We start from the raw sequence: 27416 nt of genomic DNA, 5'->3' as shown, positions 1-27416 counted from the left end.
TTCGAGGGTCGACAGGCTGGTAGGACTGGGGCAAAAGCAGTTGGTGTCTTTCTCTTTTTAGCAGCTGCATGGCAGGTCTTCTTTCTCCTTTGCTGTTTTGGAATCTGGATCAAAGGAAGGAAGGTTCAGGGTGCTCCTAAATACTAAATTTAGGGGCGTTACAGGTAGGTAAATGGCAGGGACCACTGGGTCCCTGCCCTGGGGTGGGTACACCTCCTATCCTGCAACTCTCCTGTGGGAGGGGGCAGTGGCCTAGTCCTGATTGGGCAGGGCTCCCCATCTTCAAGATGCCGAGAGCCCGGAGATGTGCTTCACCTCGCCTCACCTACCTGAGGGGTGGGGTTGGCAGAGGCTGGCACACCCCCTGTCCTTCCTTGGGGTTTCCGGCCAGTCTTGCTGCCAGAGTGGGGGTTTAGAACCGGTAGGGGCCATTTGCTGAGTACAGCAAGTGGCCTGGAGAAGCTCACAAAGGCGGCATGCCATTGAAGCTTCCCCTGCCCACCCTGGGGGAGGAGACCTAGCACCTCGCCCAGGATGTGCATTGTTGCAGGCCCAGGAGAGGGGATGGCTCTCTACCCAGGGGTCCAGCAACATGTGTGCTGTGTGGCAGCCTAGGCATCCTCCCAGACCAGACGTGGATTGTAGATTAGGTTTCAGGGGGCATCTCTAAGATGCCCTCTGTGGTGCTTTGTACATTAAATCCCTCACTGGCATCAGTGTGGGTTTAATGTGCTGAGAAGTTTGATACCAAACTTCTCAGTCTTCAGTGTTGCCATTATGGTGCTGTGGAGTCTGTGTTTGACGAGCTCTCAGCACCATATACTCTTAAATGGCAGCACTGCACCTACAGTGCCCAGGAATGGACCTGGGTACTGTAGGGGCACAGGGCTCATGCTCCTGTGCCCACACCACTGGCATAGGGCACCCAGCTAGAGGGGTGGCTGATGGTTGCCAGGGCAGTGTAGGTTGTGGGCATGGCACACAGGGATGTGTGCCATGTCGACTCTTTGTTTTGTCTTGTACCCAGACACTCAGCCTGCAATGGCAGTGTGTTTGTGTTGGGGTACAGGGCCTCTAAGGGTGGCACAATAAGTGCTGCAGCCCTTAGAGGCCTTCCCTGGTCACAATGTCCTAGGCACCTATGGTACCATTTACCAGGGGCTGACATGTGGCCAGGGTTTGCCGATTTGGGTTTTAGTTTTTAGGGAAGGAACATAGGCCCTGGGCACCTGATTGGCAGGAGTCCAGGGCACACTCAGTCAAAGTACATTCAGCAAAAAGTGGGGGGCATATCATGCAAGAAAGATGGCACTTTCTCACACCTGAGAGGACTTCAAAACTGCCAAAACCCAATGCCTAAAGACACTTCTACAGCTGTTGCCACTAAGTCGTGGAAAAGAGGACCAAAGGTGTCCCTACGTCCTGAGCATTGTGAGGCCTGAGACCCCTGTTGGTACAGCTCGACTGGCTCCCCCAGTCAAATCCTGTAGCCCCTTTACACAAAGACCGAGCGCCATAGACTTGCACTGAGCACCCAACGCTGTTTTGCACCCCTGCACCCAGCCTCCGTAATGCCGCTGGTGGTGTTCTGCTGGTGTTGCTTTGGACCTTGCCCACCATCACCTTAACTCCTGGAGATTGGCCCCGTAAGACGCTGTACTGTACCTGAATGCCATACTTGTTCTTCCTCCCATAGGATAACATTGCAACTTCTAAAAATTGCATTGTCGACTTTTTGAGTACAAAAGTATTTCTATTGCAAAATGTACTTACCGGACCTAATTGGTTCTGGTGCCTAAATATATATATATTAAGATAAATTTTATTTTTAGAAATTGGGGTGGATCTTCTTCTTGAATCGTGTGCATAATTTTTTGACTGTTGTGTGAAATTTCAGATGTCTACACTCCCCTCGTAAGAGCACCTCGAGGTTGCTAGAGCAAGCCCTTGTCCACTCATAAGGGAACCCCTGGACTCTTTGTACGATATATCTCCATTTGATATATCATATAAAGAGCCAGCTTCCTACATATACGTACTATAATTTATGAAACATTTCATCTCAAAGGTAACACACTTATATTGACTATGGAGCTATGGAAAGCAGCCCAGAGGATGTTTAAACTTTATTATATAAAGTATTCCAAAGGGTGTAGGTATCCACATAAGCCATAGTGCTCTCAAATACTTACATCTATCCATGGACACATATATCGAAATAGGCGTCCTGTCTCATTCCTTTTCACTTCATTGCATGCTGAGGTGCAGCAGCAAAAACACGAAAAGAGTGCAAAACTGGTCCTCGCATATGAAATCCAAAAACTATTCACATAGTTCACATGAAAGACAGATACTTTCTATCCAAAGCATTCCCACAGACTAGCATGCCTGCTACCTGTGCTTTAGTGCCTGTACAGGGAACATTGTTATTTACAAAAGCATACATTTTGTTAATCATGCCACTCTTGGTCCCTTTCCAGCAATGCAGTAGTAGGAAAGGGTTATTTTTAAGCGTTGGCAAGCCTCTCTGGCTTGTGACTCTTACTTTCTGTGCAGGCCATACAAACTCCAGTTTTTTGGGATTTCAAACTTTTGTGCCATTTATTTATTTTATTTTTAGATTTCATTTATTTACCATCAACTAGAATCTGTCCGTTTGCACAAAACCTGTCGCACCAATCGTCATTTTCCTTTAGATAATCAAAGTATTGCTGTTGCAGAACCTGTTTCTACATTGCCCTGAAATCCTATGGTGTCCGCCTGCAGCCAGATCAGGTTATTAGAACAAATTAGGTTTATGTTATAGTGAAACTGGTAACGAAAGTGCTGTAAGAAATACATAGCTGAGTTGTCACTTATTAAATTGTTGTTGATATCAGTTTTTCAATGGATTTACAGAGAAACAAATTCCATGGTGGAAGAATTCATGTTGCTTGCCAATATATCAGTTGCACAGAAAATCTATGATGAGTTTCCAGAGTTTGCACTGCTCCGAAAACATCCTGCTCCACCTCCAGCAAACTATGACATCCTTGTGAAGGCAGCGAGTTCTAAGGTGAGCTTCCAGCACTTTGTAGAGGTAGGGGTATTCAAATATATGGGAAATAAAAAGAAAGTTTGGATAGTAGGAACACTGTTATTTTATTTTCAGTATCCCTTGTTGGTGTCACTTAAAATGGGAAGTGCCAAGTTGTTTTCACTTATCCTTTGTCTTGTTTTTTATTTCTTGTCGTAGCCATAGGTCTGCTTTCCAGCTCCAAATATGGATTAATTCTTCTATTTTGGAAACCGGTTTGTCGTCTGAAAAACACAATCTAAGTGGTAGATTAATGCCAGAAACTTTAAAATTTACCTGACTAAAATTCCCCAAGACCTACAGTTTTAAAAAAAAACTTTATTTAATTTTTTTCATAAACAAAGGCAGGCAGAGCGGGACACGTAGCATTATGTCCAAATAAGAAAACATGACCTGATCCAATTACATATCGGAGATCACAGTGCAAACACATATAATAAAACTTGACAATGAATCAATCATAGAAAACAACCAGTCATCAATAAGGGTTGGACCAGTGGGAGAGAAGACTGGCCCTAGTCAACGGTGTCAAGGCTGGTACAATGTAAAGAGAGCGATGATCTTCTAAAACTTCAATTGGGTTCCGGTGGAGGCATTTTATTTGTCGTCTCCGCTATAAATGTCCTTCTGGTGTAGAATGCTGCCATGAACCTATCCTACGAATCAAACCTTCATTTCACAGCCCAGTATTACTGTAAGTGCTTCTTTCTAGAATTGCTTTTTGAAATCTATCGCATTACACACAAAGGAATACACATCCTTCAGTCAACATACCTACTCAAAAACTCAATGTAGCAGGAGATTCTTGGTTTCAAGGAGCAAATTTTGCGTGATAATTAAATTCTGTGACGCTACCAAACAAAAATGGCTAATCATAACTTTTCCTTCCATCTTTTGTAGATTCACCTTCAATCAGACTATTTAGGCAGCATATTTTGTGTTTAAGTAAAGGCCCTGTGAAGGAGCTCTTTTGTCTGTTCTTATCCGTACCTCCGGCCCTGCAGAAATCTATACCCCCAAGACCTCCCTTATTCAGATTCTTACAATTGATAGTGTATGAGAGTCTTTGAAGAGCTCTGTGTCGACCAGGTTGTTCTAAACTTTTCCTGAAATACAAAGAAAGAAGGGGTCTGAGCATGGAAAGGAATTTGAATAGTTTGAGAAATGCTGCAGGAGAGCCTTTGATTGGTTATTAATATTTGTACATTTGCTCTATACAATAATGTCTCTTGTTGCTGTAGTGCTTAGAGTAGGGAACTGGCAAGGTGTTCACAGAATCCAGGGCCAGTGTGAATTGTCTTGAACCTCATTTCTTGAAAAGATATGTTTTTAGAAAGGCATAATACCTTAAATAATGGTTGTCTATCATAAGGGATCTTGTGTGTAATACTAAAACACAGTTAAGTGACCTGGTAATTTGGGTGTTTCCCATGGAAGGCCCTGTACTCGAGGCACAGGATTTTGCAGTGAATGTGATTGTAAACTTCGAGCAAATGGAGTGATCTCATCCTCCTGTTACAACTTAAAACTTTCAGAGAAGTAAGGCCTCCCTTAGCCCTGCTCTCTTTAATATTTATATAGCTCCCCTCAGCTCCTTGATTATATCTTGTGGCATCAAGACCACCTCTTGTTCAGATGACACTCAGTTGGTGCTCTCCCTGGACAAAAAAACCTTGATCTTAGAATAGCATTTCCAAAATTGCCTCTCTGACATCAATCGGTGGATGCACAACAGTCATCTCAGATGCAATGGCGATAAAAAACTGAAATTTTTCTTTTCGGTAAATCAAATCTATTCCCTCCCACGCATTGGTAGCCCAACTCGGTACCTCCTCCACCGGCCACTGTAGAAGTAGCAAATAATCTAAGAGTAAAATTTGACACTGCCCTTTCATTCTATCCACAAGCAACCGCTGAAGCAGGCATGTGTTTTGATTTAGTGAAATGATTGAAAATCTTCTTTCACCTCTTTCCTATGGTGCCAGAAAAACGGTTGCATTTACCCCGATTGCCTCTAGACTAGATTACTCTACCAGCCTCTATGCTTGATGCTCCAAAAAACGTATGCACACTCTTCAGATGGTCCAACACTACTCATCAAGACTAGTGCTGCAACTCCCTAAACAGAGTACAGCCTCTGCAGCCTTGAAGAAATTGCATTGACTTCCTGTCCATAAAAGGATTTTTGTTTCAGGATCCCACAACTAGTCTTTAGAGCTTTTAACACTTCTGGACCTAAATACATTAGAGGCTGGTTCTGTCACTACAAGACTCGAACGTTGAGATCCTCTGACACCAACTTTGAAGACTTCCTCCTTTTAGACTTAAAACCAGGGGAGGCAAATCTTTTACGTTGCTGGGGTCTATAGCCTGGAATCTACTGCCAATTTCTCTACGTTTTTGTTGTGAATCAGTCCCAGGTCCGATACTCCTCAGGATGCGGGTGACGCTATATGGGGTCCACCTCTCGACGTCACCAACTTCCTGCACTAAAGGCACGGAAGACTGGAGCAGTCAAGCGAGGGAAGGGAAGGATGGGAACAGCGGTGAGTAGAACCTGTAAAGAAAAGTTAACATACAAACAATAACATAATACAATGCAGGACCAATCAGCTACTCTCAGTAATTCTCGCTACTATGCCACCCGTTCTAATAAATGAGCTTCCTTATTTCCTCATAAGCAAGCACACCACAACACGATTACTTAGCCATACACAACATGCGCAAGCTGACCAAGCAATAAGCATCCCCAGTAATTGTTTGGGTTCTTTTATGTCTATGGTGGTACGAAACTAGAGAGGATCTGCTTTCTCCTCTTCCACTATTGTTCGCGTGAGAGGCTCTGGTCCTATCTGTAGGGTTATCAGGACGCTGTGGCTGGGCACCCTTATAGAATACAACACACACCCGAGTGGTGCACCAAAACAGCAAACAATGGTTGGGTATATTCTACAGTTCCGGCTACGGTTTCACAATGAAGACTGCCGGAATGTCTCTCCAGCGCTAGTCCCGTACTATATCTAAATTCCCCCAAGCCTGATGGGAAACTTGACCTATTTTCTAAGCGCTGTCAGGTGTGGTTTCCTCACCGCTCTTGATATCCGTTATGAAACACTTGTCAGTCAAATCCAGACCCTTCGGTAGTGAGGGTTGGCGTCTGCTGAAAGAAGCTGAGTTCACAATGCCCCCTGATTGAGAACCTTTTTGGTGCGATAGTAAACGGGCTTCTCTGGATCCGTGTCTCTTTCCTCGAGACTCAGATGCCGTCTTCTAGGCCGTTGCGACCGCATTCCCCGCGGCTGTCAAATCATGCGGGAAAGTCGTAACTAGAACTCCGCTAGTCAATTACAGTTTGTCAATTACGCACAACGTCGTGCGTACTTCCCGGGTGTTTTATACCCTTGGCTCCTCCCACTCTCGCGCCAGGTGTTCTGGGAGTCGTAGTCTTGGCAGGCGCGTTGTGCCCGAATCCTGACAGTTTTATTGAAACTGAAAGAAAATTCAGAAAATGCCTTAAAGCCTGGCTCTTTCTGGCCCCCCGATGCCCTTTTCCCCTCATTTAATTTTTCCTTCCTTATCATTTTTGTCCTCTACATTATTACACAGTGGTCTCTTGTGTTAGCCAGTTCAGCTCTGCGCCCGGATGCATTTTTGTGAGTGACAGTACGCTATACAAATGATCTATTCATACATTTATTGTTACTCTCTAATTTTGGACCAACTGCAGTTTGCTCACCAAGTAAGTTAAGATGCGGGTGTACTGTTGCAGGGATTCTGCGTATGCACAGAACTATGCGCAGGAAACCAGGACCTCAGAGAATTGTGGTGTACCAGAAACTCCCCTCAGAACCAAGAACCCCATATCCGACTAGCTTAGTGTCCCATTCGTTAGCCTAGATCTAGCTAGGCGGTCCCAATGTATAGACAACCCAGAACATGCGACTTAGATATTTCTCAGGAGTGGTGGGCATCCGAAATACCTGTTTGTACTTATTTAGCAGTCCACAACAGAATAATACAGACACGGTAAAGTTTAAAGAGTTTATTTTATAAACCTCGTGTCCTAAGATGCAGTACTTTGGCTAACACTAGCAGACAAATGGTTAAGATCAGAACCATCAGCATTGTTACAATACCATACACAATGAAAGGAGCAATCATAATAATAATGACAGTGGTAAACTGCCACACTCCTTTCTCTAGTAACTAATAGGTTTATTATACTAATAGAAGGTCTCTTAGGCTAACATGGGGAACCCCATACCGTATAGATCAGCTTAGTAGAATCACATCACACGATCAGCTAGGCTCTCTCATGCATCAGCTCTTCTGTTCGAATGAATTCTAAAACATTCTGTACTGTAATATTAAAGGCACTTGTCCTTCAGATATTGGCAGCTGCATGTATGATATGTCTAAAAAGTGGTGCGATCAATCTGAACACAACACTCTGCACCGTCTAGTGTCCTAGACTTGTTCTTTACATGATGTACAGACGAAGGTCGCAGCACACTGTTAAGAATGTTAAACAAGGGGGGAGGAGCCAAGATGGCGACCGGGATGGCAGCGTAGGCTCCCGGCTCCGTGAACCTCCGCACCCCGCACAGATATCCTGCACGAGATCCTTGGCCTGCGCTACCTGCCCGTGTTGGTGAACGCGAGCGGCACCCGACCGTGTGACCCCGAAGTTTCTGGCAGCGGTACCGCCGGAGAAATGTCCGTCTGAAGTTTGCGGCCTGTGCAGCCCTGGAGCCGGGACCTCGAGTGGACGCCGTGGCCGGGCGGCAGTGCAACAACAGCGGCCTTCGGTGACTGGGTGGAGTCGGACTGCCGGAGTGGTGCGAATGTCGGCCTGCGTTTTGCCGTGGTCGTTCCTACCACTAAGCGTAGCGGAAAGGGTGCGTGCCCGAGGTGGCAACTCCAAGACTCTCCAGTGATTGCCTTTGCCGGTGAGCTGCCCGGACGCCGCCCGTAACTCGCCCCGATTCTCGCGGGCTGCTCCCGGATTTTCGCTGGCGCTGGTCCGTGGTGGGGACGGCTGTGGCCCGTGACCACACACCGGACACATCATTTGCCTGCCCCCGGAACCCTGTTTCCAGCGACATGGAACCCGAGGCGCTTGGGCCTGAGTCCCGGTCCCGATCTGGGTTGGATCTACCCAGCGGCCATTTTGGTAGGACAGTGTCCACTATCCTGTACACCGGGTTGCAGCAGGATTGGGAGGGTGCGCCTCTGAGGAGCGTAGCGGAGCAAGCGCCGGGAGCTGTACTGGGGTACGGTGACCTTCTCGAGGCCCTCGGTGCCCTTCATTCCAACTTGGTTCACGGCGCCTGGGTGTTGGGGAGCAAGCTCGATGGAGTGACATCAGCGTTGGAACAGTTGGCGCCTGCCTATCCCCAGGTACACTGGGACTTCTTACACCGCGCACGAGGGGACAGTGTAGTGGCCGCCCCTGTGAATAGTGCACGCCTGGACTCTCCGGACAGTATATTAACGTGCGATCAGCTGGCTGTGGATCTGGTCTGTTCCGGAGGTTTCGGACCTGAGTGGGGGGTGGTGGCCTTGTCCCGTGCGCGGCCTCCGGCGACTCAGGCAACATCCAAGCAACGGTCGCCTACTCCGCCTGATTCCGCCTTCCTGGGCCTGGTGTGCAGTGTAAATCCTGGCTCAGCACTGGGAAAGGCGACCCTCCATAGAGCTGATTGTGTCGACCTTCAGAGCCCTCTACCCTACTTGTGTGTGTCGCTTCCTGATCTTTATTGGAGGCTTTTCTTCCTGGTAACACTGGACATGGCACTGGGACGAGGGGTATGCATGGGTGGGTTTGCAAAGAGTGGCCAAGGATGAGGCTGACCCTTCAGAGATGGTCATCTACTAGGCGGGCGGGCTCGGGCGTTGTGTGCTCTCACGGCATAACTGTTAGTGTACCAAGTGCGTAATGCTCCTTACTTCACTTTGACAGGGTCGATTTCGTGTTCTGTATTGTATGCTTTGCGGGGAAACGTATGGTGCGGGAGGGAGAAGCCGGGGGCGTGTTTTACAGGCCCTCCTCCAGTTTATTAATACTCTCTCTACCCCCCCCCGTCTGGTGGGGGTTCTTTTCCTACTCTTTTTCTCTGTTTCTTCTATATTTCGGGTCTGGTTCAGGGGCGACAGGCACACTGCTGGGGGGGGGGGGCCGTACTCATCTGCAGAGGTGCAGGTTGGGGGGGGGGATTCTTTAGTCATTAACCCCTTTTTTTCTATGGCCTCCTTTTCTTCTCTTATTCTTCTCTGTCTTTTTCTGGGATCAGCATGGTAGAACTCCTTTGTTGTTAATCACTGCTGTTTCCGGAGTGCCATAATTTCCGTGGAGTTTCCTGGGTCTTGGGGCAGGGGGGTTGCAGGCGCAAATGGCCGTGTCAATCCTTCCCATCCTGAACTTCCTGTTTCAGCGCCATTGCCTAGATAGACTGCTGTTTATTGTTTACGTTCATCACTCTGCCTGCCACTTTTCGCTGCTGGGAAACTGTTTGGCGCCTGATCCTTCCATCCTCTTCTATTATAAAATGTAAACCTTTATTATCCTTGTCTCCTACTTGGGCCGTTCAGAGACTGAGAGTATGCTAACGTCGAGATTTTGCACACCGAGGTGCTGACTGTGATAGACTTGCTTTCTGTTATTCTGACTGGTTAGCGGCCGGCCCCGGGGGTTGTAGGCCCATACGTGTAATTGATTGAAATATCAATAAAGGTTTTCAAAAAAAAAAAAAAAATGTTAAACAATAAACTGGTATCCTGCAAGGCAAAGTCGAGTAAGCATTTCTAAAATGAATAACATATAACAACAGTGTCGCGTGCAAAGCAGCAGAAACGGCAAGCTGACTTTCTAACAGTTGGCTCGGTTATGCTAACTTAGTGTTGTAAATAGGGAGTGGCCAACCCATACTACAGTACAGACTCTTAGCATAGACTAATTGTGGATTCTCTATCGCTCTTACAAGGAAGAGAACAATGTGAATCGCCTTTCTCATTTGTGATAATAGGAAACAATGCTTTTGAGGTACCATTCACAATTCTATGTTTAAGAGGAGCGCAACTTTGTTTTACAGGGTAGCTCTACAGATAATCATAAGAAAGTATTAGTCATGCACATATGTGCGATCGCAGAACACACTTTACAAAAAATATATATAGAATGCAAAAACCCAATTGTAAAAGATTGTAAAAAATGTAACAGCCTTTTGCAGGCTATATTAGCCAATTTTGTGTTATTGTCTTAAAAAATGAATGCTGATCTCAATTTAAAAAAATCACTACATTAGTAAATGTGATATGATATACTCTATTTCAAACATTATTTTAATGGGAAATGACAGAAAGCAGGGTATTGTAGCTAAATAGACTGCAGCCTACTATTGCTGGACAAGTGACACTGATGCTTTCAGTAACACACTCTGCCACTATCCTTTCATGCCCCATCAGTGGCAGTTCCTCCTTTTTATAGTCGCATCATGAACAGGATCCTGGAGCACAGAGCTCTGCTTTTTTGGCTTTTTAATAAGGGAAAATATTTCACAACCTTTCACTCTTGACTTCACTAATTGTCTTTAAATACAGAAAACGGGTTTAAGCGTTTCTGCTAGAAAAGGTTTTTTTTGCTTCAAGTGGGCCTGTGGCAGAAAAAAAAGCCCTAAGCAGACCTCTCACCGTGTATATCCTTTGCCTTCCTGACACTAAAATTCCACATCAGTGCAAACTCTGCTGGAAGCTGTCCAGAGAGAAGATCAGACTCCATGGAAAACCGTAATACTGATAAGCTGATGAATGACTGAGGGGTCCAGTAAGCATGGAGATGGGACTCCTAATTTTGCTCAGACTGCTGTATCTTCAGACTCTTCAGAACGAGATCCGAAAGGAGATCCCAGTTGACTTGGAGATCGTCGAGGGCAGGTAAAGCTGCTTGATATTAGTCATTGGAGTCGAACATCCCAGACTGTTGACATAGAAAGATTACAATAGACTGTCTTCTTTGGATTTTCCTCCAAAGGGTTGCACTACTACTTCGCAGCCTATGCTCCCTCAGGGATGTTCCTCTATCTTAGCTGAGACCTCTTTCTACACCACCTCCTGCTCTGAATGGCTGGAGATTTACACACCAGCTACACCTCTTCCAGTTGGCTGCTCACCAAGAAGATCTCGTTCTCCTCATAGACACATCACTTTTCATCTAGGAGATGTTCTTTCAGAAGCACACATACTCCTATGTGTCATCGCTTAGACCCCGCTCTCATGTTTCCCAGATCCATAGAAACTTTTTCTTTTGCCTCATTGCCATCCTGCACTGAAAGAGATTCACCATCATGGTCAGTCTCCCCTCTAGCAAGAGTAACTCAAATAGATTGCATAAACACTTTCCACAAAGCCCTAGTTAAAACTAATATACCTATGTATAAACCACCGGCGAACATCTCCGGTATTTTTGCAGCACTACATCAAGAATGTGCTACTCATCCTATGCTTCCCTTACTACCAGGTCTTCGGGAGCCTACCATGGACCTCTTCTTCTTTCATCAACAGCTATTGCAGCCCCAGTTCACCTTTTAAATATATAGAGAACACCTATACAGGACTGTCTTTTTCTGAAGAGCTATCCTTCTGCGAATATTGTCATTGTTTTGGCACCAAGGAAAGGTCATGCCACTGTTCTTTTGTCAATTGTACTTACCGACCGAGAGCAAATGCCTGGATTTGGTGGGCTGCAAAGTGTGTACCACATCTGCTAACTCAATGAAGTAAGTGAAACTATCATGCTTGAAAGGTCTGTTTAGGATCGGTGCAGGGATTCCCTGATTCCCTTCCCTAAGACAAGAGCGGGGATTTCAGTGAGGTCATTGCTGGAAGAATGATGGTTTCAAACCAAATATGGAGTGCGACTTTAGACTCATCTGACTTGGCAGCACATGGTTATTGCCATGAATTGGCAATGAGGTGGTCCTCCTGGCTGCTTTCAACCATTCTGAAACTTAATGCATGCAATGCCTTTGCAACTTCCTTTTCTCCGACAGCAATTTCTTAAGATCCCAAGTAGATTAAGAGATGCATAGGATAAAATTGGAAATGGAGCTGTTGAGAGCGGTTGGGAAAGACGGGAGAATGGGATACAGGAAGCATTGCCTCAGGCTTCAGGGCTGTCTGTATCCTCAACAGAGGCACAATACCAACTTTGAGACCAGTTAAAAGGAAAATTAGGCCACAATCGCTCCTGCTGCATGGAAGCCACCAGCAGAAAAATTGTGAATTTGGAGGTGGCTGATGGCCAGGAGTTTCCAAATCACTGCAATTCATCTCCCTGGAGAGCAAAATGCAGAGGTGTATTCTCCCAAATGACTTTTTCAGGAGAATAACAAGCGAGTCTCATAAGGGTGTTTCTTTCATTTAGGCCTTTTTGGAAATTCGGAAAACAAGAAGCTTTGCCTCCAGATACTGCCTTCCAGGGTCAAAAGGAAATGCCCTTTTGATATATTGGTCGGGGGAATTTCTTTAGGCGTTCATTTCAATTTCCCTGGTTTTGGCCTTTATTTTGACACTGACCTATTGCTAGACCAGAGTGATCCTCATTGCCTTGGGATGGCTAATACAGTTGTAGTTCATAAATCTTCACCTGTCAGAAGCGCCGCACTGGAGGCTGCAGTGCACACCGTATATTCTTCACGGGTTCCAGGGTCAGATTCTATATCCCTGCCTAGCGTCATTAAGAAGCTCCTGAACTCGTCCAATATGGGCATTTCTGATGGATACTTCTGACTGCAGAGTCCTCTTCTTGTGAATAGCCCCAGGCGCCAGACTGGAACTAAACAATTGTCTCAGCAGTTCTGCTGTGTGGCAGTAGGTGGTGTCATGCGTCACTGTGTGAGGTCCATCCTGCCCCAGAAGTGACGTTTGAGCCATAATATACCTGTCATCTCCGCTCGTCAGCGTCAGTTGTTTTTTTTCCCCGCACCTTTTGATGCAGATCCTTTGAACTCTCTCTCGCTTCACAGACTTCATTCTTCAGCTTTTAAAATTTTCCCAGTGTGCAAGGGACATTCCTTCCCCTAAAACAACAAGTTTTAAGCCCTGCAGGGAGTGCCGCAAATCGATGTCAGTGAGACCCCCAACAAGGTCTGTCTCTGGGCTCTTCACATGACTTGAAGTCGTACTGCGACTGCGCTCCAATTAATCCAAAGGTTTTTCAGGACTCCAAGGCCAAACACTACGCCGCTGAGCTCCATGGGGAAGATCGGAAGTAGAGGATGCATGCTCACTCCTGAGGCAGTTCCAGAGAGCAGTGTTGTCACACTTGAGGTCCTTAGGTAAGTCGAACAAAAGCAGTCCAAACACTGCTCCCCCTCTTGCAGACACCCTCAGCAGGAGACATCTTGCAGACTTCAGTGTACCTTGAAGTTGCCATCTCGGTCTCTGACCTCAAAATCGATCCTAGCTTCTGGAAAGATCACATCCGAGCTTCCAGGTTCATTGACGAAGACGCACTGCTGGTGGATCCATCCCAGATGCTGACTCTGCGTCTTGACCCCTTTCCAGGGCTGTAATTCAGACTTGTAATGCTTCCTTTACTATAAAGCTACACAGAAGAACCATAGGATGACGGCACCAGTTTTCAATTACGGTATGATGAGAATTTATTCCTGGACTTACAGTAGGTCAGTGGCCTAGATACTTTGCCAGACATGGGCCTTAACTCTCCTCCTGATCCGTCCACTGAAGAATTTGCCTCTTTTGCGATGGTTATCAAACGAGCAGTGGATGCATTGGATTTATTACGTTTATTGGTAGAAATAAACACTAGTGTCTTTACAGAGGTCCTGCAGCCAGAGCAGACCTCATAAAAACCTATTCCACCCTTTAATGAGGCTTGACGTCCTGGGAACCCTAGCTAAGCCAGGATCTTGCCCACCAGGAAATAGGCAAATAGTTGATGCGACTAGCTTTCTACCTGCAGCATCAAACTCCTTTGAGCTTGGTCATTCAGGCTTCTACCAGCAGAACGAACCCCAAAAGTATCTGACCACCCCATCAGCCAGAGTCGAAACACATAGAGGTACTTAGCAAACACATGTTTTCGTCCTCCAGTCTTGCCCTCAGTTATGTCAACTCAGGGTGCCTCCTGAGTTGTTATTCACATGCTTTCTGGGGCATGGGTGCTGACATCTTGCCAGCAGACTTTGGGCCAGTTTTCGGCAACTCATTCAGCATGGTCAGGATGTTGCGAAATTAGTCATCCAATCGAGCCTGAGCACAACCAACTGTTTGGGTATGGCAGTTGGCACCAGCATGGTGTTTAACTCCACTCGAAGTTTCATTCCACAGAATTTTCAAGTATGTCCAGTGAACGATTCTAAATATGCTATTCAATGGCACCCGTCTCTTTGGAGACAAGGCAGAGTCGGCCCTGGAGTACTCTAAGGAGAGCAAAGCAACCGCTCATTCCCTCGGCTCAGCACCGCCCACATGGCAATTGCTCTAACAATTTTGTCTTTTTCAAGACTTCGGTAGAGGGTTTTAGTAGAGGCCACAACAATCTTTTTCTCAGCAACAACATACCTCCCAGGCCTTTTAAGGAAGAGGTCAGGAATATGCCCACCAGTGTTCAGGCCCCAGGGTCAACAAACAAATTACCTAATCCCCTGCGCCCACCAACATTTGCTTCTGCAAATCAACTATAATTTGCGCTTAGTGGCGCATTGTGGCCCAGTGATAGGTCCAATCAGCTACTTCCTTTCACAGGTGTACAAGCATCACATCAGCTAAATAGTCAATTCAAATTGTTGAAAACTCTTACGCCCAAGCCTTCCTTCCTGCTCGTCCACACATGCCACCTACTCCACAACAACGTCTGGAGGACCATTTGTCCATCCTGCAAAAAGACGTTCTAGCTCAATTGGAGAAGGGAGCCATAAAGAGTGGTGCCTGAATTAGAGGTGTGGACTGGTGGCTGCTCCTGCTACTTTCTGGTGCCGAACAAGGATGAGAACTTCGTCCTATTATAAATCTCCACCCTCTGAGCTTGTGCTCAGAAGGTCAAGAATGACTAGTTTAAAATACTCTTTCTGGTCCATAATCTGTCTTCCCTGGATCCAGGAGACTGAATAGTGTTGTTGGACTTGCAGGAGGCCAATTTCCAAATCCACATCCTGCAGTCCAACAGATGCTACCTGCAGATTCAGACAGGTCATGAGCACTTTCAGTTCTCTGATCTCCCCCCCCCCCCCTTTGGCCTCACCAGTGCACCTCGGGTGCTCACGAAAGTGATGGTAGTGATTAGTGCCCATCTTGCAGGTTGTTTATTCCCATCTTTTCATAACCCCCCCCCCCTAAAACTAAAAAAAACCAAAAAAGGTTCCCGCAAACTTTAACCTCCATCGATGCCGTAACCAGGGCGGAGAACAGAACTCCGGTTCTGACACAACAGAAGACCTCTAAGGTCCACAAATGGTGAGGTAGGGGCCATAGAAAACACCCCTTTCAAGTTCTGCCCTCAGTGCCATCACAAGTACGCTCAACGCGACGCACACAACGTCTGCAACCTTTGCCTGCCCAAGGACCATCAGGACAAGTACTGTGAGGCCTGCGCGGCGTTCCCGTTGAAAACACTTAGGACACGCCGAAAATAGAGAGAGTCTCACTATGCCACGATGTCACAAGAAAAAGGAGTTTGACGCGTCTCTAAAGGATTTTTGAATTCCCAAGGTCCCGGTCACTAACTCAGAAAACGTTGACGCCGAAGGAAAAGGAGGATATTTTTGAATCACCCCCTAATCCAGAACCTCGAGACGAAGAACCCGAGGAATATGGAGACTTGCCTCAAGAGGAGGAAATCTCTAAAAAAAATGTCGAGGATTCCTGGAGACGACCTCGACACCGAAAGCCCCGAAAGTCACAAAAGCTTCAGCGCTCTGTCCATCATCTCCTTGTGTTTGCTTTGTTCGACCTAAGTTGGCAGGGTATGCCCAGACGTGGGTCCCTCGCTCACTTTGCCACTGGATTCAAGCTAGCCTGGCTGATGAAGGGTGTTACCCAGAAACCGGTCCCAGGATGCTTGTTTAGGGTTCAGGGAAGACCTGGCTTGGCAGTTCGGGCTGGACTGTTCCCATGAGGCACAGGGTCAAGACTGATTTGCATATAGCTGGGTCTGAACTGAGGTGGCGAAGTGAGCTAATGAATGATGAAGGATTCAACCAAGATCTGTGACTGGGGGTGAGTATCTGAAAAGTTTCCGCGCTTCGTCCATCATCTCCTTGTGTTTGCTTTAATACCACAACAATGTTCTACCTCAACAAACAGGGAGGTACGAAATCTTTTCCGCTGAGCAAACTAGCGCAGGAAATCTGGCAATGGGCAGTACCTCAAAAAATCAATCTGCAAACAGTGCATCTACCAGGGTTAGACAACATAACTGTAGACCAACTGAGCAGAAAAAACAACTGCTCCCACGAATGGAAATTGAAACAGAAAACAGTTCAGTACCTTTTCAACCTCTGGGGAACACCTGTGATAGACCTTTTTGCAACAATTCAGAATAAAAAATGCCAGTTCTTTGCCTCGAGGTTCCCACACCACCTGTCAAAGGGAAATGCACTTTCACTCAGTTGGTCAGGGACATTTGCGTACGCCTTTCCACCAATACCCCTAATACAAAAAGTATTTTTTAAAAAGGCAGGATAGACAACCAGGGACAAACCTAATTCTCATTGCACCTCAATGGCCAGGGCAAACATGGTACTCAAGCCTGCTAGAACTGCCCATGGGTAAAATGGTCAAGATCAAAGCAGACAAGGATCTGTTGATGATGCAACAGGGCTAAATCTTTAACCCGAAACCAACGACGCTACACCTAGCGGCTTGCAAAAACAACAGTTGGACAGAATGCAGAACAATGTCATACATTCACCCCAGTACAGAGATCTGGGCCTAAATCCATTGTTATTTTGCTCACCATGCCGTTCCGGTTTGAACCCAGCCATATGCAAATCAGTCTTGACCCTGTGCCTTATGGGAACAGTCCAGCCCGAACTGCCAAGCCAGGTCCTCCCTAGACTGGAAACAAGCATCCTAGGACCGTTTTCAGGGTTATACCCCTCTTTAGCCAGGATAGCTTGATTCCAGTGGCATGGAGAGCACAGGACCCACGTCTGGGCATGGAGAGCACGGGACCCATGTTTAGGCATACCCTTCCCACTCGGGGTGACAAATGCAAAAACAATCATTTGCAATGCAATAGGTCTCGCATTTACCCGAGTTTAAGCTATTGGCATTGTAAATGACAATGCCTTTTATTTATGTTTTAAAAACGAAAACAAAAATAAAAGGCATTGTTATTTGCAATGTCAATAGCTCAAACTCGAGTAAATGCGAGAACTATTGCATTGCATGGGAACAAGCCATTATAAACCTGTACATGGAGAGTGAAATTGTCAGTGGTGGGTGGAACGGTGGGGTAGGAAGTGAGGACGAATTAGAGATTTAGTAAGAGAACTAATGCGCCACTCACTTTTATCCAGGTACTTCTAGTGTACTCCCTGCAAGCATGAGTGTATGCACGTTGTGTTCTCGGTTCTGTAAATTACAGGGCTAATTCAACCTTTCATCCTTCTGAAGGTGATACATAGTAGCCATTGAATTTGAAATATTCACTCACAGGTCTGCACCTTTATCTGCAGGTGTATCCATTCAGACTTCTGAGGTCACACCAAGAATATAAAGGTTATGAGTAGATCTATCGATCTAGCGCTAGTCCTACCCAAATTACCAAAAGGGCAATTTAAAATGAACTACAAGGCATGCAATGCAGACAATCTACCCAAATGGAGATGTAAAATGCTGAAACGAACAGAAGGCAAAGCATGGAAATTAAAAGAGGAATGTGAAAACCTGGCTTCACCAACAGGGGTTATGGCTGTGTTTGCATTTACAAAAGACAAAGAAGCAGACACGCAGTCCAACCGCTAAACTGCAGAGAAGGGCCTACCACATAAAAGGGAAGGCTAAAGTGGCCAAAGGTGATTGCCAGCAATTATATCATAACACGCCATGGTACTCTAAACCCGTGCCTCTAATCCCCAGTAGAAGACAATGGCACAATCAGAGCTTCATATAAGCGATGTGAGACAAACATCAGAGACCCAGAAAACAACTACTGTCTTAGTAACACTCAGACAAACATACTCACTAGAGTAAGTGCACTACATTAACTGCGATAGAGCGGTGATCCTATGGAAATGTGCCGATGATAAACTAGTGTTATCCATGATCTACGGAGCTGATGTATAATAATCATGATTATGTTTAATGCATTGTTTGAATATTTGTAAAACAATAAAATGTGCTGTTAGAAAATGGGCAGACCATGCAGAGCCAATCACAGTCCCCTAGTTCCCTACTCCTGTATGTGTTTTTCTTTTGGGCACTCTGTAGCAGGCTAGGTCGCGTTGATGATCTCTCAGCTAGCAGTGCAGAGAAAATGAACCATGGGCAGGTGTATACCACCCGGGAGTGATTACCTGTCTTAACAAGCACTTGCAATACTATAGATCTCACATTTACGAGAGTTTTAGCTATAGTCATTTACAATGGCAATAGCTCAAACTCTCCTAAATGCGAGACCTCAGCCACCATTGTCGTGGGCAGCTTGAAAGTGAAAGCGAGCGGAGTGCTGTTGAAATACGATCCGTGCAAACATTACACTAAATTTCTCGCTACTAGAGCTGTTCATAAGAACTGGCTAAATGGTTGTAGATGTCCTTTTTTGTGACTGCACTTTTTTGTAAAACTTGCTGTTTCTAAATTGAGATGCAAAAAGTGCGTATACTATTTCAATATTTTAAGTGTCTAAAATGAGCTGCAAATGTAATATTGTGCTTTTAGAAAATGATATGACACCTCTTGGGATAGTGTCTCACCTGCTCTACGGAACTCTTCGGAGGTCTGTCTAATGGACAGCTCAGACGAATCCACTACCCACTGAAGGGGAACTGAAGTGCCAGGCTCGGCCTCAGCAGACCAAAGCAGTGCTGTTCTGAGATGCGTTGCTGTCATAACCCAACAGGATACTATTAAAAATTTGGTCAGGGATGTATCCTTACATTCAAGCGCACAGAAGGGGGCAGGAGGATGGACAAAATGGACGAGAGGGGGGCAGAAACAAAGGGAACTCGGACAACGGGACGGGGGCGGAGACAAAGGGGGACTCGGACAACGGGAGGGGGGCGAACGTGAGTTGAACAAACGTGAGTTGTTTGTTTTGGTCGCTCTTTATACAACCCTTCTGTAGCCATATTTAATAGTGGCTCACCACGTCTCTGTTATCTTTATGGTGGCACGTGACACTTTATGGTGGCACGTGACATCACAGGAAGGGCTCTATGTGTGTGAGTCTCCTAAAGGTGGCGAAGCCAGGGCAGGACAAATGGCTTGCAGTATGAAGGGACGAAACTGGTGCTTACATCAAGCATTTGCGTCCGACCTTCAGGGTTGCTGTGAGCCGGCTAATGAGCTCAGGTGAAAATGAACACAGCCTCAGTCGCTGTATATAGGGGCAGGACAGGCCACATCACAGCCTTCTCTGGCGAGCATACCCCTGCACTGGGCTGATGACAGTGAATGCAGCAGCATCAAATATAGGTTGATGAAACATCATGAAGGCCTGCTTCACATACTGGCCAGGGACGAGGCAGAACTGCTATGTTTGGGAGGTTGAATGGTTGAGTGTTCAATGCTACCCTCGGTAGACCGCGCAAGCAACAGCTTGAAAGCATTAATCTGCAGCCAAGAGTCATTTAGAGGGGGTGGATCAAGCATTAATCTGCAGCCAAGAGTCATTTAGAGGGGGTGGATCAAAGGTCGCCTAACCGGAAACTTCACGGTCTCAGCTGTCTCATGTGACTCTTTGTTAATGCCGCCTCCTCCTTTTGTACTGCTTTACCACCCATCCGGCCGAAAGAACACACGTCTGCATTCACTTGACTGCAAGGTTAACGCTACAGGTGAACCAACTTGTGCGACACAAAGATACGAGTCGACAGTCGCAATGTGGCCTGGCTAAGATTCAATTAAACTTTAAAGAATCATTTCCATTTAATCACCTGGGGTTCGGCTAACAACAAACAGGAGGCCACAAGTTAGGTGTCTTTTCAAAAGTGAAAAGAGAATTCAGGCAGAACAGTCTATAGTTTCCTGAGGGTGTGATGAGTACTTCGTTCTGGGATCGGCGTTTGCGCTGTGCTATTGCTGATGATGTAATTAATGGCAAGCAGCAACTTAGATCTGGGCATACGGAAGGCATAACTACTCTGGGCAGGGATGTATCCTTACATTCAAGCGCACAGAAGGGGGCAGGAGGATGGACAAAACGGACGAGAGGGGGGCAGAAACAAAGGGAACTCGGACAACGGGACGGGGCGGAAACAAAGGGGGACTCGGACAATGGGAGGGGGCGGGAACAAAGGAAACTAAAACAAGGCCACAAATGAAACTCTTACTCACATGATGTAGAAGAAGAACAAGCGTTGGCCGCGCGCGAGCGGCCGGAGACGCAAAATGTGGTGGGGGAGGGGGAGAAGCGGGAGTTGTGTGTGCGCGTGCGACATCGCGACCGCTCTGAAAGCGAAAGTGATCGCGATGACGCACACGAGTTTTCAAAGTGCTGCTGGCGGCCGGCTGCGCGCGTGCACGATCGCGTGAACGCAAGCGTTAGGCCAGCCAGCAGCACTTTGAAAATCCCACATACAAAATGTCTCTTCGAGCCAGTGCAAGCACTGGGGCTTAGCGAGACCTAACAACAGTTGATGGACAGAATGTAGAGCAATTCTAGCGGCATTGGCACCTGAATACATAGAGTTTGGACACCTCAATATGCCTCTACGAACAATGGAGATTCTAAAGGAGGCTAGAAAACAGTCAACAAGGAAAGCTTATGCAGGAAAATGGAAGAGATACACCACCTGGTGCATCGCTAACAATCAAATGAGGTCAATCAACACACAGGAAACAGTAATCACATTTCTAACTTGTCTCCTAGACAACATCACCTACTCATGCATAAAGGTGCACCTCGCTGCCATCGTAGGATACACTAGGGGAAAAGCATGCCAAAGCTTCTTCACAAGGCATGTTATTAAAAGATTTTTAGAAGGATCAAAAAGAATTGACCCACCTAGAGCAGCACCAGTGCCCATGTGGTGCCTGAATCCAGTGCTCACACAACTAATGTCAAAACCCTTCGACCCCATGCATAAAGCAGACCTCAAGCACATTACTCTAAAGACATCCTTTCTCATCGCAATTACTTCCTCAAGAAGAGTGAGTTACAAGCTTTAACACTACTAGAACCATACTTGCAAATCCGCAGGACAAGGTAATTTTAAAAACAAACCCACACTTTCTACCAGAGGTGGTTTCAAAATATCACTTAAATCAAAATTAAGGACTAAAGGGGAAAAGAGCCGCCGTGCCCTGGATGTAAGGAGAGCACTACTGTATTAACTGCAAAGAACGGAACAAATCTGCAAGACAAAACAGTTGGTTGTTACCTACGTATATACTAACACAAGATCACCAGTCACAAAGGCAACAATCTCAAAATGGATAGTACACACCATCCAACTATGTCATTCCAACGCCAAAAAGGAATTAACGTCACGCTCAACAGCTCACTGCACTAGAAAGAAAGGAGCAACCCTGGCTTTCATTGCCAATGTACCCATTGACGCTATATGTGGAGCAGCAACATGGGCATCATCACACACATTTACAAAGCATTACTGTGTGGATATACAAATGAATAAGGAAGCTCAAATAGGACAGAAGGTGCTTCAACACCTGTTCGCAAAGTCTTCCTCTCACTACAGCCTCCCAAAAACGAGAGAAACTGCTACATAATCTAATGCACAGCATGTGAATCCAGAAAAGGGTTCACGCTGCTTAACAAAATGGTTACTTACCAGTAGGAGTAGTTTTGCAGCTTGAAGAATTTTCTGCATTCACATGCGTCCCACCGGGCCTCCTCTGCAAGGAATACAAACAGGTGAGAAAGCAAGTTATTATATTAGTTATTCAATGACCATCTGAAGGGCTACAAAATGTTAAAACCCAAAAACAGAAAAAATTATCTGAAGATGGCTACCACGCACGTCGACCTCCAGGGCCCCGTCTGGCGTCACTCAGAGGACGTACCTGGAACCAAATGGTGGTCGACAGCAACCAAAACAAATACAAGAAAACATGGACTATTCCGGACCCAACCACTAGATGGCGGAATAATGCACAGCATGTAAATTCAGAAAATTCTTCCAGCTGCAAAACCACTCCTACTGGTAAGGAACCATTTCATTTGATCCCAATTTTTCAGCCTTTGACCTGGATCTCAGTGGTTGCAGCTCTGAGATTTCTTGTCTTCCGGTATCCTGCTAGAGGACCACACCAAGTTGGCACCTACATGCTTTGTAATGGGATATGTCTTAGTGGGCTCAGCATCAAGGGAACCTCTGAGATTCCATCCAGTTGTCAGAAAAGACTGCATGAGTGGTTGTTAAACTGCTGTTAGACTGGTGGCAGACACCCCCTCTCCCTACTCCGCCCAGAGCTAACAGTCCTGATGGATGTATTGTTGGTGTGTTGTGGAGGTCATCTGGAAGAGGTGGAGATCAGAGGACTCTGGTCTCTGGTGGAAACCCACCTCCACATGAGTCGTTTGGTGTTGCAGGTGATTCATTTGGCACTGAAAGCCTTCCTCCTGTCCATCAAGAGAGTACAGGTGCAGGTCCCCGTGGACAACACCACAGCCATGTTGTACTACAACTAACAAGGCAAGGTGGGGTCTTGGTCCTGTGCCAAGAGGCTTTAAGCACCTGGAACAGCATGAGTCATGGAGGAATCTCCGTTGTTGTGCTGCATCTGGCAGGACCTTTAAACACCAGAACGGACAAACTCAGTCGGCGTTACCTAGCGTTTCACGAATGGAGGATTCACTCAAAGTGGCGCAGGGCATTGTCCTGCAATGGGGAGAACCCTGGCTCAATCTTTTTGCGACCACTGTGAGCACGCAGTGAGGCTGGTGCAGATGGGATGCTGGGCAGCAGATGCGGCCTCCAGTCCAGCTCTCATCTTGGCATCCATGAAGAGTTCCGACTCAGATCAGCAGCACCAGTCTCTCATCCTCATGATTATACACGATGCTTGGTAACTGTAGAAGTCTTGTTGAATCTCATAGAAAGAACAGCTTGGGTCGCTCCTGGATTCGCTAAGTTGTAGCTCCTTTCCTTCTCTGATTATTTTCCACTCTGGGAACACGATGGACGTCTGCTAAACAATCTCTCCTCATTCCAAGCTAGGTACACTCCTTCCCTCTAAAAAATTCAGGCACTCCCTCAGCTTCTTTTTCTTTTTTTTTTGTGATTCAGTAACAGCCATACCTTGTGGTGTGCTTCCATTAATTATCTCTAACTATGTGAATGACTCCGCGTCGACCATTCATTCCAGTGAATGTCTTTGGTGGCAAGGTGTTGTATGTTCAGAGCACCCCTAAATCTCTGTAATTGGACAAATTAAAAAGCTTTGGAAATCTCCATTAATTTTTTTGTGGATGTTCTAACACTCTATCCATTGCACCTTTGTAATAGTTTAGGATTTAAAGTATTCAAGCTAGCGTGCTTGCCCCCCTTCCATTTATGTTGTGGAATTTGTTAACAATTATTCTGTGCAATGCTACAGTCTTCTACTTTATAAAGATGGGATTGTAAGATGTCAACCATTAATCAATGTTTTTCAGAGAATTGGGACTTAGATGTTGTTTGTCCAAAAAATGATTGTCAGTGTGGACAACTTGGGGGTGCTTTGAAAGCCTCCAGTTAGGCATGAGGAGCAATGGCTCACATTTTTACGATGGGAATCAGATCAGTGTTTCCTTCACTGAGGAATCTCAGACATGGAGCTTTTCTCAATGCTGAAAATACTGTTACTTGTTTCCAATTAGGAAATCCCCACTGCATACCCTTTTAAGAAGGTGATGCAAGAGGTGGGTGTGGAGTGAGGTGTGTGTAGGTGGGTTTGTGTGTTGTTTTTATAATTTTTTTCTCTATGCTTCTGCCTAGTATTTTAATCTGCTTCATTTTTAAGTGAAAAATATTTTTGTTTAGGCATTGGTAAGTGCCATGGTCCTTTACATTTTAATGAAGAAGGTATTTTAATTTCTGACCTTTTAGGCCTCACAGGTGCAGAGCTTTGATAGGGTGCTGTGAGGGTTTCCTTAAAGTCCTGCCCACTGCAAGAGTCCTAGTTACGTTTCTGTCTTCAGAGTTCTGTATTTCTGATATTTAAAAAGAAAGAAAAATAATTATCACATGGTATTGTCCCAGAGGTGTTCTTTGCACAGTTCTATCTGCTAGTGTTGGAAATGGGTGTCTGGGTTGTGAGAAAATCTGCCCCATCCCCGGAAACTCAGTGTTTCATCCGCCTGCTATCCATTTCTTCCCCGGTTGGCCGTTGTACTGATGGTATTATGGATGGTGATAGTTGTGTAGTTTATAGTTTCCTTTTAGTACAGGCTGGGATTGCAGTTGATTTGGTCAGCAGACCTCTGTTGTGGAGAAGAAAGTCACAATCTCCATAACCCATCCTTTTGAACAGTGTTCTGAGGAGCCCTTGCACAATTTACTCCACTGTGATGATCTCACTTTGAACTACGTGAGTCATTCACTGCTGAAGTGTTTCATTTTGAGTGTTTTCAAGTCAAACCTGTAGGCAAATTTTGTTTGCTTATAAAGCTTATTGCTGAAATCCATACAGAGAGGTAGAAGGGTGAGCTTGCAAACATTAGGGGAAAGAGTCGGGAACCATCAAAACGTACAGGCTTAATAAATTTGACTGAGCACTGGATGCCCCTCCAAATCCTTTCTACACTTTAACTTTGCCACTGGGCTCAAGAAATAGTATACAGTTTGTCCTTTCTTATTTTCTCTTTACACCATTATGGGGATGATTTTAAAATTAAGAATTATATATTGAAGTTAGTGTGTGTATCCTTGTTTAGAGGCAATTGTGATTTGACTGGTGTTGCCATTTTTCTGATCCCTATTATTCTATTCAGGATCTAGAGATAAAGACCGACTCTGCAAAGGCTCTGGCTGACTCACTGGACCTAGCGGATAACCCCAGTTTCCCGTATCTGAACACTCTGCTGAGGATCCTAGCCACACGGTGCATGATGCAGGCTGTCTATTTCTGCTCAGGCCTGGATTCGGATTTTCATCATTATGGTTTAGCCTCCCCTATTTACACACATTTCACGTCACCCATCCGAAGGTAGGTTGGCTGGACTTATCCTGGACTTATTGGTCAAGATGTGCACTGTGCCACATTAGTTTAAAAGTATTCAATCAATAATATTACTTATTTCTATATATTTGATATCGCTTGTTTTCTCGTTTTCTTCTAAAATAACATGCAACGTTGGCACCTGGATGAATGTTATGCACAAATCATGTGTCTGTTGGAAGCACTAGAGCTGACGGTGATAATGTGAAAGCAGATAAAGACGCAGCAGTGATAGGAGCCAATTGAGAGATTAAACATTGATTGTAGTAGAATGCCAGAAAGAAGAAGCTGCCACTTAGAACGAAAGAAAGAAAGCTAGGAATGGAAATGCTCATTTATATTAGCATTGCTCCTGACCAATTACATTACTACAAATTTTATGTTCTCAGTGCTATTGCGAACAGGTATAAGTATACACAAATCAGTTGCGGCTCTCCACCAAAATGGACAGTTCATCTCAATCTGCTAGATTATGAAACTCTGAAAATGAACATGAGCAACACCATGCGTGTCAGCTTTGTTAAGCCTTTTAAATAGGTACAGCTATAGTCCTTATGACATGGTGAGTTTCTGAAGCCATATCTTTCCAAATCAGATCGGTTTTTCTTTTCTCCATAATAGTTTTGGTCTCATGCTTCTGAAAACAGCCTTTGTTTTGTTTTTAAACCAACTTTTTATTGTTTTCCGTTACAATCAGGTGCCTGTTACCAAGTAATACAAATAGCCATTCAATGTCGACAAATAGCTACAGCTTAATAGTATATACAACCTCCCACCTGACGTAACGCAGGATTTCCGGACCTTCCCAATAAGCAGTAGGTATCCTACCAGATTGTAAACATTATTATGTCGATCACAGCACCATCTTGCGCACCCAAGGTTCTTTGTTCAATGAGCTGCGACCCTGTACTGCTCGATTTTCCCGGCCCTATTGTGTTGATGGGTGATTAGGGTGACTTCAGTCTCTTTACCATTCAAGCCTAAGGGTTAGAGTAGTGAATGAAGTCTATTTACTAGGCACTTCGACATGATCCTGTGTTCTTCCCCATAGATTAGGGCTTGCACACATATCCTAGGGGATAGATTCGTTAGTATTCGGGATAACCTGCCCTGTAGTGAGGGTATTTCATGGAGCCGTGCTGAATTCAGGCCTGGTAGGCCTCAAACGGGAGAGACTCCATCTTTCTTTCTGCTCCGGCAGCTTGAGATGCTTCTAGGTTAAAGGGGATGTTTTAGTTATGAGGTGTTATTCGCTTGGAGAGAACCGGTTCAGACCGGCCCTTATCGAAGGATTGTATTTTTCTTCATGCCGAAGACGCTACATCAGGCCGGCCGGCTGGGAAAGTGTCCTTGGCACGGGGAGGTACAAGAATTTGGTGGGCGGCAGGTTACGGGCCTGAATTTTCCATGAGGAAATGCACCTCTATATTAGTAAAAGTCTGAGGCAGTTACGACGCACTTACTTCAGTCCGTAGGCGGCATCTAGCCGTTAGCAGTAAAGCTACTACTTATTCCAGGGAAGACAGATGACAAACTTGAAGGCGGAGAAAAACCGAGAGACAGATACTCTTCTAGCAGAATTGCCAGAGAGGAGAGAGTAGCCGATGAGGAAGAGGTCCCAGTGACTCGGAGAAGGGAGCTACGGAGGTGTGACCTCCAGACGAGCCGAGGCACAGACGAGAAGGGAACCTAGATGACCATTGAGTGCAGGCTACACACGACTAAGGTGATGTCGACCCCTTTCTTATTAGAGTGTACAACCTAATCTTTCACTTTTCTTTGCAGGTTATGTGTTACACAGTAATGTTATGTGATTGCGTATATAATAAATAATAAAGTATCCAGTTTGTAGTGAATCAACATGTGCTGCGTGTTCTTGTATAAGAGGGTAGCCTATTCTTCTAGTCAGCTGTGACTTGACATGAACAGATGTTAACCCTGATCAGGTAAGTGGTAACTGAATAAGGGAGAGAGGAACCCCTCGAACCAGAGA

General features: G+C 45.6%; 1 protein-coding gene across 1 annotated transcript in view; it reads left to right on the top strand.

Moving 5' to 3' along the window:
- Positions 1-27416, top strand: part of DIS3 (DIS3 exosome endoribonuclease and 3'-5' exoribonuclease) — a 356327-nt gene that overhangs the window by 269949 nt on the left and 58962 nt on the right. Inside the window, exons 16-17 of the mRNA XM_085622000.1 lie at positions 2899-3055; positions 25197-25411. Coding sequence (XP_085478126.1) covers positions 2899-3055; positions 25197-25411 — 372 coding nt within the window. The remainder of the gene's footprint in view (positions 1-2898; positions 3056-25196; positions 25412-27416) is intronic.

The sequence above is a fragment of the Triturus cristatus genome, chromosome 8 (genome assembly GCF_964204655.1).
Source record: "Triturus cristatus chromosome 8, aTriCri1.1, whole genome shotgun sequence".
Lineage (NCBI taxonomy): Eukaryota > Metazoa > Chordata > Amphibia > Caudata > Salamandridae > Triturus > Triturus cristatus.
This window is presented reverse-complemented; position numbering and strand designations above follow the sequence as displayed.